Genomic DNA, 17,826 nt, shown 5'->3' with positions numbered 1-17,826 from the left:
CTTCTAGTGAGTATGGGCACAAAACACGAGATATCCAATGATAACTGCAGACACAGCTAAGAAAATCTGTTCCATACTCAAACAAAGAAAAGCAGTTGTAACCCTCTGCCTCTGTCTGGGCATTAAACCTGCAAAAATGATCCAGATACACCTAAATGCATTCATTTTACATTACATTGTAGTTATATAATTCAGTTGTAAACAGAGGGGTAGTCATCTCCTGGTCTGACTGCAGCTGGCATTTGTCCCTTATAGAACAAGAGCTGCCAGAGAGAGTCGGAAAATTTATCCATCTCCCCCAGCCCAACTAGTCAGATAGGAGTTCAGCTCAGAAAGGGTTTAGGATTTCTCTGCAATATTAGCTATTATTACATTAATTCAGCTTTCATGGATAAAAGGCATCTGGAAAAACTTCACTTTTAGACAAAATTCTGTTTGATTTATAGCTGAAAAATGCTAAATTAAAATGATGCTAAAAATCAAGACAATTGTACATAGTGGTGTGCATCTCTACCTGCCTCACGATTCAATCCGATTCTGATTATCTGCCAAAAGATTCGATTTGATCTGAAATGCATCACGATTCTTCACACAAAATTTTTCATTACTTAATAAAAGCAGCTGCTTATATAATGTGCTGTTATTGTTACGTACGACTCCGTTGCAGTTGACATCCATGAATCACTTGTAATGGCCACGCGGCTAGCTTTACTCATTGATTTCATTACCTGGGCTTTGGCTTCGTTGTACAATGCAGGCACAGCAGTTTCTGTGAAGTGTCTTCTTGTCGGTAGGTTATACAGAGACTCGAGCGTCTTCAGGAGGTAGCGAAACCCAGCATGCTCTTCCACAGAATATGGTTGTAGATCCTTACCAATAAAGCATGCAACAGAATGGGTGATCTTCCCTCTCTCCGAAGCAGACGGTAAAAATGTCAGCGCTTCTTCAATCGTTGGCTGGGCTGTGCTCGCTGTTTTTGTGGCTGTTGCTGAAGAAGTCCTCGCAGGGTGGAAACATTCAAAATGTTTGGTCATATTAGTTGTGTTCCCTAAGTACTTTAGTTTTGTGTGACACACCTTACACACAGTGTGCGTCTTGTCAAGCTTTCCATCTCGCTCATAAATGCCAAAATTAGCTCAGACATCCCATTTAAATGTAACGGGTGCATCTTTGATTACTGGTAATGTTCGCCCTGTATCCCTGTCCGCCATTTCTGTTTTAAATTGGCGCTAGGGCAACACAGCGCGCATGTCATTGCAACTCCGCCTCCGGAAGTAGTCGTAAAACCTCAAGACTTTATTGTCCTCGCACGTCCAGAACATCGACATAGACATAGGGAGAAAATCTCATTATGTCACGTTGCTGCATCGATGCAGAATCATGCTCGACCGAATCGTGATGCATCTTAGAATCGATCATTTTTCCCACCTCTAATTGTACACGATCACCATTTATGGCATTTAAAAAAACAAAACATGCCCTGAAGGGGTGGAAAACAAAGAGGAACCATTTCAGGATGTGTTCTAGCAAATGCCCAACTAATTACAGACTGCTTAAGTCATTTGCAGCATGATAATCATCCAACTTTAAATATTCCACATCCTGAGGATTCTATGGATCAATACTCGTATCAATACGACTGATCTCAGGAGAGTTAAATAAATATTGACCAAATGTTTTTCCTTTTGGCTAGGCGCTTAAGCGGCGCTATCTGATAAGTTTCCTCTCACACCTACAAGTGGATGTTCGCATCAGGTATTTTAATTCCAGCATTTCAAATAAACGTCATGTTGCACCAGCTGCTTTCACCAGCTGGAGAACCACTTGACAAATCAGACCTTTTGTAGATTCCATTACAAGGTCGTTTGTAATCTTCCTTCATGCATATTTAGATGAATTATCGTGGAAATTGACGCATTGTAAGGGTATTGTCAAAGTCAATAGAAACAACTGCATTGTAAGATTTCCCATCATTAGATAGGCTTAAAAGAGGCTTTGAATGACTTTTGTTTCCATGTTTGGGACAATTTCTGCAATGCATAATATACACAAGTGATCAAAATGAATTTTTGAATAGAACTCTTCTTCGTCAGACATGTTTTCAAAGATGTTCTTTGAGAGTTGAGAGTCAAATGTTACGAGGGTCTTGAGGGAGACTGTTACAGAAGTGAGAAGCGGCACAGCTGAAGGCTCCAGACCCCGTGGTGATGAGGCAGGTGGGGGGTGTAGCGAGGATGATGTTAGAGGAAGATCTGAGAGGACGAGTGGGTGTGTACATATGAAGGAGCTAAGAGACACACAACTGAGCTAGGTTAAAGGTGAGGAGAAGAATTTTAGAAATCAATACCGTATTTAGTGAAAGTCATTGAAGTTGCTGGAAAAAAGGGAAGTGATGAGAGCGTTGGAAAAAGGTTCGACTAGCAGAATTCGGGGCCGGTTTAAGGTTATGGAGGAGTTTGAGAGTAAAACCAAAGGGAATAGAATTACATCAAACAGTACATGTGTTAGAAAGAATGTTAACGCCTGGACAAGATGATTAATATTCTGTAGATGTTGGCATGGAGATGGAATTTCAATGCTTTTGTGTTCTCCCAAAGTTAGCATGTTGTAGAGGATGAAATACAAACTCATGAGCGGAATTAAACCTTATATGTTGAAGCACAGGTGAAACTGTCATGGTTTTGCTTTCTTTCAGCTTAGCCCGACAGACTGTCCAACAAGTTTCACCCGCTCATCCCAGTTCAGTTTGGAGTGCCTTTTCCCATCCACGTATACCAGCTCCACCAATAAGATCCCAAGGTATTCCATGGCCAACACGGAAATATAATCCATCCTGCATGCTGGGTCAACCAGGGGGCCTTGTGGTGGCAGGACATGCCCTAAACTCCTGCTGTGGAAAGTGTCCAGAAGGCATCCTTGTTGAATGCAAGAACAACCTCAGCTGGCTCCTCTCGACTTGGAAGATCAGCAGCTCTTCTCCGTGTCTCTCCGGGATACCCTAACTCCTCACCCTGTGTCTAAGTCTGAGTATGACCATCCTGTAGAAGAAACTCTTTTTGGCCTCCTGTAGGACCTTGTTCTTTAAGTCTTTACCTAAAGCTCATGACCATAGGCATGGAAGTAGTTTTGAGGGGGAAAGGGGGGACATGTCACCCCCCACTTTCTCCAAAGTCAATTTTTGTCCCCTGCACATTTAACCATTGAAAAACATGATTACACTATAGTGTAATTATAGTGAGGAACCAAATAAAAGTTCCTCAAAGAACCCATTTGTAAATGGTTCTTTAAAGAACCAATAGGCAAAAGGTTTCTTGGAGAACCGAAGAAGGTTCCCCTATGGCATCACTGTGAAGAACCGTCTTTGGTTCTAACTGGAACCTTTATTTTTAACAGTGTATAATAAATAGACACTGGTTGAGCACTAGAACCAGGCGGAAAACAACTCCTTGTGTTGAAGTCTGTAACCAATTACATATTTTTTGTACACTTACTGTAAAGACCCCCCCCCACCACCACCACCCCCCACCCCCACACTCACACACACACACACACACACACACACACACACTTCTAAAGTCAAAACTACGTCCATAAACCATAGGTGATATTGGGGACGAACATTGCACGGTCAACTGAGAGCTTTGCTTTCTGGATTAGCTCTCGCTTCTCAATAACCATCCAGTTCAGCGTCTTCATCACTGCTTATGTTGTCCCAATCTGCCTGTCGATCCCCTGCATCCCCTTTCACTCACTTGTGAACAAAACCCCCAAGACACTTGAACTCCACTTCTTTAGGTAGGACATCTCCCCCAACCCAGAGTTGGCAGTCCTCCCATTTCCAGTCAGTCAACAGAAACCTAAAATAAACTTGGCATTTTTGCAAATCAACGGAACAATTAGAAAATATCAGAACTGAAACCAAAGTTGTGTCCCCCCAACGTGTCCTGGGTGCCCAGAAAACCCCACTAGGGAAGTGTCCAGTAGGCATCCTGACCAAATGCCCGAGCCACCTCAACTGGTTCCTCTCGACGTGGAGAAGCAGTGGGTCTACTCCGAGCCCCTCCCGGTTGACCGAGCTTCTCACCCTATCTCTAAGGGAGGGCCCAGCCACCCTGCGGAGAAAAATCATTTTGGCCGCTTTTATCCACAATCTCGTTCTTTCTGTCACAACCCAAATCTCATGAGAGTAGTGATGTAGATCAATCAGTAAATGGAGAGCTTTGCCTTCCAACTCAGCTCTCTCTTCACCACGACAGACCGGTACAACGCCCGCATCACTGCAGACGCAGCACCAATCCGCCTATCGATCTCATGCTCCATTTTTCCCTCACTCGTGAACAACACCCAGAGATACTTAAACTCCTCCACGTGAGGCAGGACCTCGTCCTAGACCCGGAGAAGGCATTCTACCCTCATCCGAATCTGATCTAATACTTATTTAAAAAAATATATCTCACTTTTTAGAAACATCCATTAAATGTGTAAAAACTTAAAGTGTTCCATGAATATTTATTTTTAGCATATCCGTGTGTATAATTAAGTATTTTACACAATTTAGACCCTGAAGTGCAGCAACTTTAATGTCTGAATTATACAAATACAAAACATCACAAATGTTTTCAGTAGTTGGATATTAAAAACTTGCAGTTTGTAATATTTCTACTTTAGTCAGATGATTTTAATATTATGTACAGCTGTGAGACATGAGAATAATATCTTTTAAACAGCTGTGCTTCATCAACATAATAGTTCACACATTCTTTGTCTTTAGAGTATTTTTAAATGTTTTGTCAAATATTTGATTACAATTAGCTAAAAACACCACAAACTAAAACACAATTATTAAATTCATTCAATTAACTGAGAAGAAAAACATTCGTTTAACAGATTTTTTTAAGTAAACATGCTTATTTCAAGCAAAATCTCTGCCACAAGCTTGTCATGAGGAAAATAAAATCTCTCTTCAGAAATTGCTGTTGTACTTGTTCTTATCTCGATTTCATCACCTTGCTGGTGTTATGCTTTGACACAAAAAACAACAGCTTTGTTCGCCTCTCTGTAACAAGGTGACGACCTCCCACCAGAATGTAAAACATATTTTTTTTTCCCCATTCTTCTCATAAAAAGCCTCAGAGTTAGGCCTGGGCTATTGATTTCATTTATATGGCCACAAATACTTTAAAGCCTGTGTTTTAGGTCCTTTCTAGACTTGAAAAGGCAGCGTCATTACCCATGTATCACAGCTCTACCCAAAGCTGCCCTCTCTGGAGTGATGTGTCAGTGACTGAAGGCGAGCGGAGAAGAAAAGGAATAGCAGAAGACATCAGACACGAGCAATCCTCTGAAAAATGTGATGGTTTTTGTTGAGGATTTAGCCTGTGCTGTTTGCTAGTATCATTCACGCCCTAGACTCAGCAGATCCTCTGAGGAAATGATGAATATTAAAGGGCTTTGCAGGAGCCTTGCTCGTGAAAGCTCTTGACAGGAGATTTGTTTATGACCTTCAAAAAAAAATAAGGAGGAGGAAGTCAATGATGGCTCCGACTGCCTTTTTTTGCATCTCAAGGCAGTTGCTGTTGTTTCAGCTGGAGGTGTTTGCTGATGTCACCAGAACTGGGCAGCTTATATTGCTTCCATAGGCCTTTTTCTTCTAAATGCATCACAGATACAATAATGCAAGTCTTTAAAAATGCATTTTGCCAAGAGAAGAAGGCCTAGTTAAACTGTTTGCATCAAAGTACCCGAGTACTGGACGACCAATGTTTCAGAAATACACAAAAGGAAAGTGAGAGCCATGGGACCGCCAACAGAAAGTATTAAAGTGACACTCGTTAAATTATTGCTGACCACAGAAGCCTCAACTTTCTGATGCAGCGCTCTCGTTTTCCCACTCCGAGCTGTCAACATAAACAGCATCAAAACAGAGCTGAAATTAAACCGTAAGGCCTTCTTGAAATTTTCCTACAGAAATAGAGTTCAAACCAGAAAAAGTTCCAGAGTACTCCAATCAAAAATAAAAGTCACATCTCTTTATTTATATGCTTAAAGCTAACGATCTAATGAGAAGCTTGGTGGTGTTTCTAAAAATGGGTGGAGGATAATTGCCTGTGAGACGAGAGCAAAAATCTCAAACTGTCAGTTGAAACAAAATATCCACCGCACCATTTTCTCTGATGTGCATTGTTGCTCCAGTATCTACCTTGAAGTCAATTAAAAACAGAAATAATAAGTTAGACCGTTATCTTTTAATACATTTATGTTTTATTCTACTGAAAAACAAAAATTGATTTAAAATGGAACAAATGCAGTCATTGTTGTTGTTGTTGTTGTTGTTGTTGTTGTTTACATAGTGCACAACTTCTAACAGGCTGCAAACACAGACAAAAATGGCCAAATCTTGAATGAGATGACCTGTTTCAGTTCACCGAGCTTCTATCAGAGGATCAATCCCACCCTCAGCTTTTCATTGTAAGCAGGCAGTTGATCCTCACTGAGAGGCAAATACGTAATGGAGCTGTTTGTCAGACCTAAAGGTCAAAGGTCATGAACACTTGTTTTCTTTGGGCAACAAAAAACACTCAAACCAAAGATTTTAGTGCAAATAAATGATAGATGAACAAGCTGCAGCCTACATTTTACCGACTAATGTATGTCTTTAAATAGAAAAGGTTTACTATTTATTATTTTAATAAACCTGTTTTAATCCATTCTTTTTAAAATGATTAAAACATTTAATTGAATGCATACATTAGGAATTTGTTTATAGTTTTGCTAAGGTGTAGGCAAAATTTTCTTTATTAAATAAACTTTTAATTGCCAAACTGTTTTAACTATGAACATGTGGTTATGATATATCAATATTTATAAAGTAGTTAATCTTTGTTACATCAGTTAACTTCAAATATATATATATATATATATATATATATATATATATATATATATATATATATATATATATATATATATATATATATATATACATACCTTTATTTAACAGAAGCAAATTTGAGGAAAAATTACAGTAGTTTAAACTTCAAATTTACAGGAGATCACCAGCAGCTGTGGTTGACATACATTCACTATAATAAAATATATAAAAATTAGGGTTGCTTCAAAAGAACTTTTTTAAAAGTGTAATGCATCTGTAATTATTAAGCTGTTGAGATTTTCACCACCAATTTTGCAAATACTCCCACTTAAGATGAGAGGCCCGACATTTTCTTAATAGGTATAGCTCAACTGTGAGAAACAAAATGAGAAATAAAATCCAAAAAATAGCTTTTTCTGATTTTTAAAGTATTTATTTGCAAATTATGGTGGAACATAAATATTTAGTAAATAACAACGTCTATCTCAATGCTTTGTTAGATGGCCTTTGTTGGAAATGACAGAGGTCAAACGTTTTCTATAAGTTTTCACACACTGTTGCAGGTATTTTGGCCCATTTCTCCATGCAGATCTCCTCTAGAGCAGTGATTTTTTGGTGCTGTCGCTGGACAACACGGACTTTTAACTCCCTCAAAGATTTTCCATGTAATTGAGATCTGGAGACTAGGCCACTCTAGGACTTTTAAATGCTTCTTACAAAGCCATTCTTTCATTTCCTGGGTGGTGTGTTTGGGATCATTGTCAAGCTGAATGGTCCAGCCATGTTTCATTTTCAGCGCCATGTTCTGATGCAAGGTGTTTTTCACTGAACATCTGATTCATGGCCTGATTCATTCTTGCCTTTACAAGGATCAGTCGTTCTGGTCCCTAACAGCCCCAAAACATGATGTTTCCACCCCCATGCTTTACAGTAGTTATTATTTGTTCACACCAAGCTCCTTACCTATTGCATATTCAGTTTTCCCAGCCTGGTGAAGGTCTACAATTTTGTCTCTGGTTCCCTTTGACAACTTTCGTCTTTGCCATAGTAAAGTTTGGTGTGCGACTATTTGAGGTTGTGAACAGGTGTCTTTTATACGGACAAGAATAAACAGGTGTTTTTTGTCTCTCGAAGTTGAGGTACACCTATGATGAAAACTATAGGCCTCTCATCTTTTTCAGAGGGAGAACTTTTTGGTTATTGGCTGAATAAATACGTTTTTGCGCCACTGTATGTTGAAGCCGGGCACACATTATTGTGCAGGTAATGTTTAACAAAAAATAAATAAAATTATTATCATGAGCTCATGCATTTTAGAGCTGTTCTACTACTTATTCTGTCTTTTCTTGCAGCGATAAGTCCAATAGATGTACAGCATCTTAATTTTTGTTCAACAATAGCACCAGGTCAAAGTGTAACTCTCCATCCTTTTTTTATGGATGAAAAAACTGTTAAATGATGACCTAATAGACTAATAAAATTGCCTTTTTTGCTGTTGCAGCTCTCAGACCGCCTCCTTGTAGACAAAGACGATTGATCACACCCTCCTTTCATCATTATTGGAGCCTCAAGGAGAAGTAAATACTTAATGATGCTCTTTGACTGGCAGGTAGACCAAGGCCTTGATTCACAATAAGCTGGTCTGAAGTGGCCTCAGCACTGTCTCATTCCAGTTTAGGGATGTGGCACTTTTAATCTTCCAATATCATTCCCTCTGGAGACTTTCTCGGGTGAACTTGTGCAACTGTTATTAATCTTCGGTGTACAGGCAATTTCTCTAAAAGCCCCTATTTGTTTTTTATGGCTCCATTGAGAGAGGAGGGCATAGCAGCAAAAAGCAAGACTGTAAACAAGGTATGCAGGGAAGGCAAGTTATGTCCCTGCATTCAATGCTGGCCTCTCCTTCTCTCTCTCACTCCCTTCCCCTACCTGCCTCCTCCCCCCTCAAGAGGATTAAAAAGAGGGAGAAAGAAGTTTTCAGGAAAGAAAACTGTGCAAACCAGATCGTCAGCATGAATTCAGCTGGACTGAGAAATGACTGTTCAAAGGAAGCTGCTCTACCTCACTCCTGCAAGGGTGCAGAGATGAAAGGGGGTTGGTCTTCGTGATTTTTAAAAACAAAAACAGGCCTTGCAAAAAATGATGCATGAAATATTAACAAAATGTGCATTATTATTGTGGAAATGCATCTGTGTGCTCGTGTGCGTCAATTACCACACAGACAAAGATTTGTTTGTATTGACTTCCTCTGACAGTCTGTCATGAACAACCAGGTGGTTCAGCAAAACAAAAAAATCAAAACAAAGCCAGACAAATCCATTCTGCTTTGATGAAAATATTATTTTCATGCATCTGCGTCCTCATCATTATCGTGTCCCTGATTTGATCTTTAATTCATTTCCATGGCTACCTTCAGACTCAGCAACCACTGTCCACTGTGGGGAAAACAACAATTATGATATCATTAGAGCAGGAACTGGCACCTACAAAGCAGACGACCCAGAGGGGGATACAGGAGCAGGAGAATCTCAGCAGAGAGAGGATACCCTAGACTTTGCTGCAGAGTCGCTTGCTCCCCAATTACCAAGACGGCCATTAGAAGAGGCCATTAGGGGAGAGCGGCCGAGGGCTTGTTGGGCTTAACAGTTCGTCAGGTTGTGAAAGTCACACAAAACTTAAAAGGTACTGTGTGTGACTGTGATAAATGCCTTCCCCGCAAAAGCAAATCAGCATCGTTGTATAAGGCAGTTCCCATTGTGATTCATTGTTATGGCCATTATACCAGACAGCAAACACAAACAGACTGGTGCTGCCTTTGGAGACAATTCTACTGAAAACAGTAGTTTGAATTATTTGGTTGACCCTTTTCCTTTATTTTTTTAATAATTCCTGTTTTTTCCTGCAGTGTGGTTTTTTTAGGGCCACTTCTTTAAAAATAGGATTTATTTTTGTTCCTTTTTAGTGTCAAAGCTAAAGTATAGAAAGTAAAAGTTATTTGTTATTTAGTTGGTGGTAAGCTTTCACAGAGCAAACTAGTACAAATCCAACATCATCTCAGATGGGCGTCTTTATTCTAAAAGCAACCAATGTTCATACATTTACAGAAAGCTGAATAGCTATTGGCTGCCCTAAATCCAATCCAATCCAATTTTATTTATAAAGCGCATTCACAAGGCATTACAACCAAACAAGGCGCTGTACACTAAAAATGTTAGTTAATTAAACCGGCGTTATACAAACATGTCGAACACAGATAAAAGATAAAAAGGAAATGCAACAAAATTCCCAAAAATAACAGCTAAAAATCAATAAGACACAGGGTGAATAAAAAATTAGAAAAACATTTTAAAATAGAACCTCAATAGTACGGAAGTCGATAATTGTGGAGTCCATTTTTAAACAGTGCAGATATAAGTGAGGTTCATAATTATGTGGTATAAGCTAGGTTGAAGTAGTGAGTTTTCAGGTGTGATTTAAAAATGGCGTGATTTATCAGGTTCACAGCTGCAGATGTCTATGTCAAATGGGAAAAACCTACAATAAACAGAGGAGGTGACCTCAGATTTTACTTTTCCAGCACCTGTAATGTAGCTCTGAACCTAATTCTCAAACAGTTTCAGTCTAGGTCACACCCTCCTGCATCTAATCAGTACAACGACTCATCCGAGGTAGGGAGGAGGGGTGTTCATAGGTAGTTTCTGCTCATTAAGCAACAATAGACGGCTACAGTTTAGAAGCTTGGCCCTACTGTTTTCCACTCAGAATTGACTAAGCTCCTTGGATGAGAAATGAAACGTCTTCAAGAAATCAGAGAAGTCCAGCTGCCTTCATTCCAACCCCTTTGGATCAGGCGTATTGTGTCTTTAACTGAAATGTGGTGAAACTGCAAACATGCAAATGAACTTTATCAATTCTTGTATTTGCTTTTTGAAATAATGTCACAGTTCCTACCTTTCACACTGTGCAAAAACAATGTTCACAGTGCGTCTGTTTTAAGTCATAAATCTATTATTTTCATTAGTTATCAATTATCTCATCACATTGTTTATCACCTAGAATTTAACAATCTTGCTCTGGGATCATTTTATACATGACAAATTATGTATTTCCTTTTTTTTTCCTAAATCAGGTTTGTGGTTTTTGTTGTCTTGCTAGATAAAGAGGTTTTTATCTCAATGGGGTAATACCTGCGGTAATAAAGGTTGTGATTCATATTCACTCTAGACACAGAGGGGTGAAAATCTCCTGCTTTACCCCCAAATTCCACTACCTCCGCTCCGCTCCGCCCCCGCCTTCCGCAGCCGCTCGCTTCCGAACTCAATTTTTACTGGTACCCGCTCTACAACGGCTCCGCTCCGGTGCGGAGACCTGAGGTGGGCAAACAAGCATGCGCGGGATTTTCGAGATCTTGCGATACAGTCCGAGCAATAAACGCGGAAGTTAGATCCAAACACCCGTTGTGTGGGAGAAGCATCGAAATGAACTGTTTAATCTGCCCTTCATTTGTGTTGAGAGATCAGCAGTGTTTGGATCAACAAAGTGTGACTACTTTGATAGTGGAAACTGTATTTATGGCTTACTTTTGTGCATTTAAAGTTCAGCCGCCATTGATAGTTGTTAAAAGTTGTTAAACCTGTGCATATGAAACAAAAAACGCCTTTTGTTTATCGATTTATTGTGAAATAACGGAAGTTGTGCTTGCTCCCTTTCCTGTTGGGCGGTTGTGATTCCTGTCCATTGACCGCGGAGGTGCTCCGGCGTCCGGCAAAAATAGGATCGATTCTATTTTTGCCGGACGCCGGAACAGAGGGCGGCGCACTGCGCCGCACTGCCGGAGCATGGTCGCAGTAGTGGAATTGCTCTGATTGACTACAACGGGACCAATTTTGCTGCGGAGTTCGTGCCGGAGAGGAGGTAGTGGAATTTGGGGGTTAACTGGAATTCTGAGCACTGGGCTACACCTGAGTGCTTTGGGACATGGAAGGTGTCCTCTGCAGCATTCTGGAGACAAGAATGATTTTCACGTCCAAAAGATTTTAATACTACTACTTAGTTGTTTTGGGACAGAGTTGTTCAAAAGTGTAAATGCTCACTATAGTAAGTAACACGTCACTTAGCTGAAAACTGTTTTTTTTAACTGATAATACAATTTCTTTGGCAAAACATTCATGTTAAACTGTTTTGGGAGATTTGTTTAGTTTGTAATAATTTTTTAAAAACTTTTTAGACTAGTGTGAGTAACAAAGTTATCTTGTGGTGGTCAGTGGGATCTCTTTGGGCTTACTGTGAAATAGCCTACTCTTCAGACTCTCCGTCGCAGCATTCCTCAACATTTAACTTTAATCCCGTTAATATCCAGACGATCATCTGAAAAGCATGTCAGCGGTGGACTTTAAGGGCACTTCAACAACCTCAAACACACTTGTACAAAATCTAATAAAAAGTAAAAACCCCAGAATGTTCTTTACACTGGGGGGTCATTTGAACATAAACTTTGGAGAAACCAGAGCTGAAATGGATTTTTGATAAATTGCCTCTTATTTTTAAAATGTTGTTTGCAAAAGCCATCATCAAAGAGTGCAATAAGCCTGTAAATGTCACATGTCCCAAAAACAACACAGCTACCCTTGTTTTTCTTCTGAACAATAGTGATTGTGGTGTCCAAACTGCAGTCTGCTCTCCCCAGGGGCTGGAGAAATCCAAAAACATAGATCTTTTCAAACGGCGGAGCAGTTGGCAGGAATACTGGATATGGGCACAGAGTTGCAAGGCCTCGCTCACGAAGCCACAGTGTATTGATCTTCATGCATTATTGAGGCAGCTTTGAGACCAGACGATATTGGAAAGCGAGGCTTGCTCCCCCACGCTGCTTACATTCTAACATGCCCACTGGACCATAACAGAAATAATCAAACAACCGGCCAAGATGATAGACGTATAGATAATACATTTGTTTTGGTACGGCTGCCCTGTGGTTGATAACCTCCTACGTGGTTGTATTTGTAACCGAGAACAATTCTAACCTTCATTCTTAAACACACACACATCACAGTTACTGCTGATTGTCAGGCTGGTTTCAGACTGATTCGTTAAAGTTAATCCATTCAGTCCTGCTGGATGTCACTGTCGCTTTCAGCAGTGTTGGCAACACCTAATCCTCCAGAGGATGGAGCTTTGCGGTCACCCACAGGTCAATGCCACAAGAACCAGAAAGTGCAAACAGTGACACCAGTGATCCCATCGAGGAGCACAAAAGCTCTCCCTAACTGCACCGAAGAACGGTGGTGCAGGATGGGACTGAAAAGGGAAAGTGAGGGGATGGTGGTGTTTTAAATTTAGCAGTAACTTGCTTTCAAGAACCATTTTGAAGCCAGTTTGGCCTTTTATTTATCTTGTCTTACATGTTCATGTATGTGAATGGGTGTAGAGGAGAAAAGTGTGGCTATCTGAAAACACTGAGAGGTCTTATTGCACCAGGTGAAGAACAAGCAGCAGAAAAGGGCCCCCTGTTGAGTCTGTCACGTTGGTTTGGTCACCTAAACACAATACGATGATTTGCTAGTACGTACAGCCTGTGTTTAGACCTGCAGACAGTGAAGCATCTATACCAGCGGTCCTCAATAGGCATTTTTTATTATTTTAAGGAATCGACAGTTGTGGTGGGACGCACTGGTGTGGCCACAGTAGCAGGAAGACTGTTGGAACTAGGCCAAAGACGGCAGTCCAGTTTCCTGATATTCAGACATCTTGCCTTTGATTGGCTAACAGCAACGTGACTCTACCACTGACTCCGTTCGCTCTGCAACATTGTGTAACCCAGAAGCTAGAACCTTAATGAGGTATTAACTAATTGGCTTACTAATATGATCCATCCTCAATTTAGATAAAATATAAAATATAAATTAAGGAAATTAACAATACTAATTAATAGATATCTAATTAACTAATAGATAATTTCATAATGAATTATTGGAAGGGTGAATAACTAAAATAACGAGTTTAATATTAAACATCGGTTAAAACAAGAATCTTGAACATCACTAACAGAAACAGAAGAGGAAAGCTGTATACTATTGGTCCAGGTGGGAATCTGAAATTTCATTGGCTGAGAGAAATAAGTCCCGCCTCCGCGAAATAAAACCGTGCGACGCAGCTGAGCGAGAGGAGAGACAAACGGCTGTGCAGCACGCAGATACAGAAAGCAAAGACTGAGCGGTTAGAGAGAGAGAGAGAGAGAGAAAAAAACAACGGTCGAGGCCGTGAAGAACCCTGATTTGGGTGCCGCGTAGATAGAGGGAGAGGCGGACTTGACTCCTTCTAATAAGAGCTAGGAACTTGGAACCAACGCGGTGAGTAAAGAAAAAAGAAGAGAAAAAGCTAACGATGCAACTTAAAAAAAAAAAGGAAACTTAAATAGCTTATCAAATTAATTCCATTCTTATAGATTTGTGTGGAGACGACAGAGTGAACCAATCCTCTGTAGGAGGGAACCGTTGGAGCGCGTTGGTGAGTGAATGAGATTAAATTCAGTAAATTATTAAATTCTAAAAGCTAATTACAGCAACCGAGGTGACAGCAGTGGGCTGCTAGACGTTAGATCCCAGGAGTTAACATCTCAAACTACCAGTTAACGGTGGTAGGGCATATAGGAGTTAACGGCTCAAACCGCCAGTTAACGGCGGTACGGCATATGGGATTCCCAGGAGTTAACGGCTCAAACCGCCAGTTAACGGTGGTACGGCCTAGATGTACAAGGTCCTCAGGGGCGTTATAGCTAACGCCATAGAATTAGCAATGCGTCCCTTAACCAAACATTTAATAATAAAAAAAATAGATAAATAAAAATAAATAAAAGCTAACTGATTAGGGAGGAATTATTTTACAAAGGTGGACCAAAGGACCAGAATTTATATTTTGTTGAATTTTGTTATAGAACATTTTATTTATTTATTTATTTATTGTGTTACAGATATACAAGGTGTCACAATGCTGTATAGAAACACAACTAAATGTATCCTTGTTGTCATGAATGTATTTCTTGTTGAATAGTGTAGAGTAATAGAATCTAACTGAGCCTATTGAGCTGAACAATTGTTGTCATATGTAATTATATTTCCAGAGCTACTGAGAATTATTTTAATAGACAATCAAATTGATGTTATGTTAGTTGAACTGTGAACCCAAACATGATTGGCTATGCCAATAGAGTGAAGCATTTGTTTAAGTCTGTAAGACTTTATGCTGTGATGTGACGAGAAGGGTCGATGCCAACTCGCTAACAGTCCTGTTGTTTACAGGCTGGGTTTTTTTTTTTCCTTGGGTTTGATCCCGACTCCTATGATCACTCACTTGGAACGAGAACTGGATTTCTTCCTGACGAGGGAGATGGCGAGCCTTAACCACTGAACGAACCAGGACATCTCAAGTAACTGAAGAGCAGACTGCTCTCTTCTGTGAACAATCTCAACAGTGTGGTAGGAAAAAATCGCACCACCGGACTCTGACTTTCACCCCAAGCGTGGGGATTTGACTTGACGCCGGCTGACTTGTGACTCATATGATCAAATCTCATACCGACCATTTTACTATTGTCGATTGTTTTCATCTGTTTTTGTGTGTTATCTTTATGTGTTATATTTCCCATTATTATTAAAATTTAGTATATAAACCGTTTCATGCTATACCCGTGACTCCAGTCATTCTTAAACAACCTCCAATTCTCCCCGAACCTAATTATTGGCCCATTTGTTTATTTTTTCTTTTAATTATCTTATTGTATCCTGTAATCCGGTTACATAAAACTTGGCGAGCCAGCCAGGAGAATTGTAGAGTTGTTACCTTAGCTAACCATTGACTGACATCATAAGAGTGCCTGGAGGTCACAGTGGTTTGCCATTTTGGCATTATTGGTACTTTTGAGTGTTTTAAAATGGAAGTTGTGAAAACAGAAAAGGTCAAAGTTTCAAATGCTGTTTTAATCAGTGGGTTAACTGATACAGACCTTGATAACGAAGTCTTTGGGTTTATGGAAGGATTCGGACCAGTTAACAGGCGCATTAAGTTACCAAACTGTGATCAGATTATTGTGGAGTTTCAACATGAAGCCACTGTTAAGGAATTAAAGAAACAATGTTTACCCTATGACAAACCTTGTACTAGGAACCCAGATGTTTTCTTCCATATTCAAGACCTAGCCAGCGCGTACAGTCTAGAAACTAGCACATCTGCCACTGATGCCTATCTGTCAGAGCTCAGGGACATAGCTGCGCGTAGCAATCAATCATTTAAAGACCTTCTAATGGAGGAACTGGCAAAAATTGGGGAATCTTTAGGAAGGGATACCCATGCATCTGAACCAGTCACTGAACCAGAGCCAATGCTCCATAGTGACCAAGTTACATATTCCCTGCCTTTAACACCAGAAGTTAACTATATGAACAACTCAAAGGACAATTGTCCACCTACAGAGACTGGAAAACAAAACCCTTGCATTCCACCAAATCTTTTAAACACACCTGAGGTTCAGCGAGTTATTGTGGAACACATTGTTAAAAGCAGTGAGGTTATCCCTCCGCCTACTTCACAATACAGACTAAAACCGTTCTCAGGGCGAGTTCCACACCCTTCTTTTGAAACTGACTATGATACTTGGCGTAGTAGTGTAGTGTTATGCATAAATGATCCTTCACTCACCAAGTCCCAAATTGTACGAAGAATCGTGGAGAGTCTGTCAGCCCCAGCAGCGAGCATCGTTAAAGCTCTTAGTCCAAAATCCGACCCGGAAACGTACCTTGAACATCTCGATTCAGCTTACGCAGCTGTCGAAGACGGCGACGAGCTCTTTGCTCGCTTCTTAAACACAAACCAGGACAGTGGTGAAAAACCTTCCGATTACTTTCAGAGGTTATACACCTTGTTAAACCTAGTTATTCAGAGGAATGGAATTTCCTCCAGTGACGCCGACCAGCAGCTGCTCAAGCAGTTTTGCAGAGGCTGTTGGGACAGCTCGCTGATTTCAAACCTGCAACTCGAACAAAAGAAAGACAACCCGCCTCATTTTACAGCACTTCTCCTCAAACTGCGCACTGAAGAAGACAAACAGGCTACTAAAGCAGCACGCATGAAACAACACTTAGGGGCACAACGAACTAGAGTGTATTCAAATGTGCAAACAACATGCTCTCAGAGTAAAAACACTTGTGAACTGGAAATAGATGATAACTGTGATGACTTACGCAAACAAATCGCTGAGCTCAGGAGCCAAATTGCACAGCTTAAGGTTAACAACACAGATAAAAAGGCAAAGAAAACTCAAAAAGAGTCAAAACCCCGTGTGGGGACTAAAATTCCAGATGAGCCCAAACAGATTCAGCAGATAACAGCAGTGGTGCCCAGACCAAAGCCTGGATACTGTTTTAAGTGCGGAGAAGATGGGCACATAGCTTCTAGCTGTAGCAACGAGCCAAATCCAGCACTAGTTGCAACTAAAAGACTTGCTCTTAGACAGAAGCAGCGCGAGTGGGAGATGTCAAAGCCAATTGCTCAGTCTCCTCCTTTAAACCGGTAGAAGCTCCTATCGTGGGACAGATAGGTGCTAAAGTAGAACCAAGTCCCTCTAAGGAAAGGACAGAGAGACTTTTTTGCAAGCCAGTTCATGCTCATTCAGTGCCAAAACTTCCCAAAAGATTAGTGGGTGGGCGATGCACAGCTACAGTCTCAGTTAACAGTGTTGAATGTAATTGTTTACTGGATTCAGGGTCCCAGGTAACCACCATTGCCAATTCTTTTTACCAAGAACACTTACCTGACCTCTCAATTAAACCCATCAGTAATCTGTTAGAAGTCGAGGGCGCAAACGGTCAAGCAGTTCCTTATTTAGGATACATAGAGATAAGTGTCACATTTCCAAAAGAGCTCGATCAGTCTGGACTTGAGTTACCTACCCTTGCGTTAGT

At 40.5% G+C, this 17,826-nt stretch overlaps 1 protein-coding gene across 1 annotated transcript; it reads left to right on the top strand.

Moving 5' to 3' along the window:
* The first annotated feature begins 13,698 nt into the window (after window positions 1-13,698).
* Window positions 13,699-17,438, top strand: LOC139063949 (zinc finger CCHC domain-containing protein 12-like). Its single transcript, XM_070547201.1, has 2 exons — window positions 13,699-14,377; window positions 14,841-17,438. The coding sequence occupies exon 2, from the start codon at window positions 15,801-15,803 to the stop codon at window positions 17,436-17,438; it is 1,638 nt and encodes a 545-aa protein (XP_070403302.1). The 5' UTR covers window positions 13,699-14,377; window positions 14,841-15,800.
* The last annotated feature ends 388 nt before the right edge of the window (window positions 17,439-17,826 follow it).

This window comes from Nothobranchius furzeri, chromosome 18 (assembly GCF_043380555.1).
Source record: "Nothobranchius furzeri strain GRZ-AD chromosome 18, NfurGRZ-RIMD1, whole genome shotgun sequence".
Lineage (NCBI taxonomy): Eukaryota > Metazoa > Chordata > Actinopteri > Cyprinodontiformes > Nothobranchiidae > Nothobranchius > Nothobranchius furzeri.
The sequence above is the reverse complement of the archived record's forward strand: the minus strand, read 5'-3'. Positions and strand labels throughout refer to the sequence as shown.

Bases quoted from the DNA above. Each gene is read 5' to 3' on its own strand.
- LOC139063949 (XM_070547201.1), top strand. From the start codon at position 15,801: ATGGAAGTTGTGAAAACAGAAAAGGTCAAAGTTTCAAATGCTGTTTTA.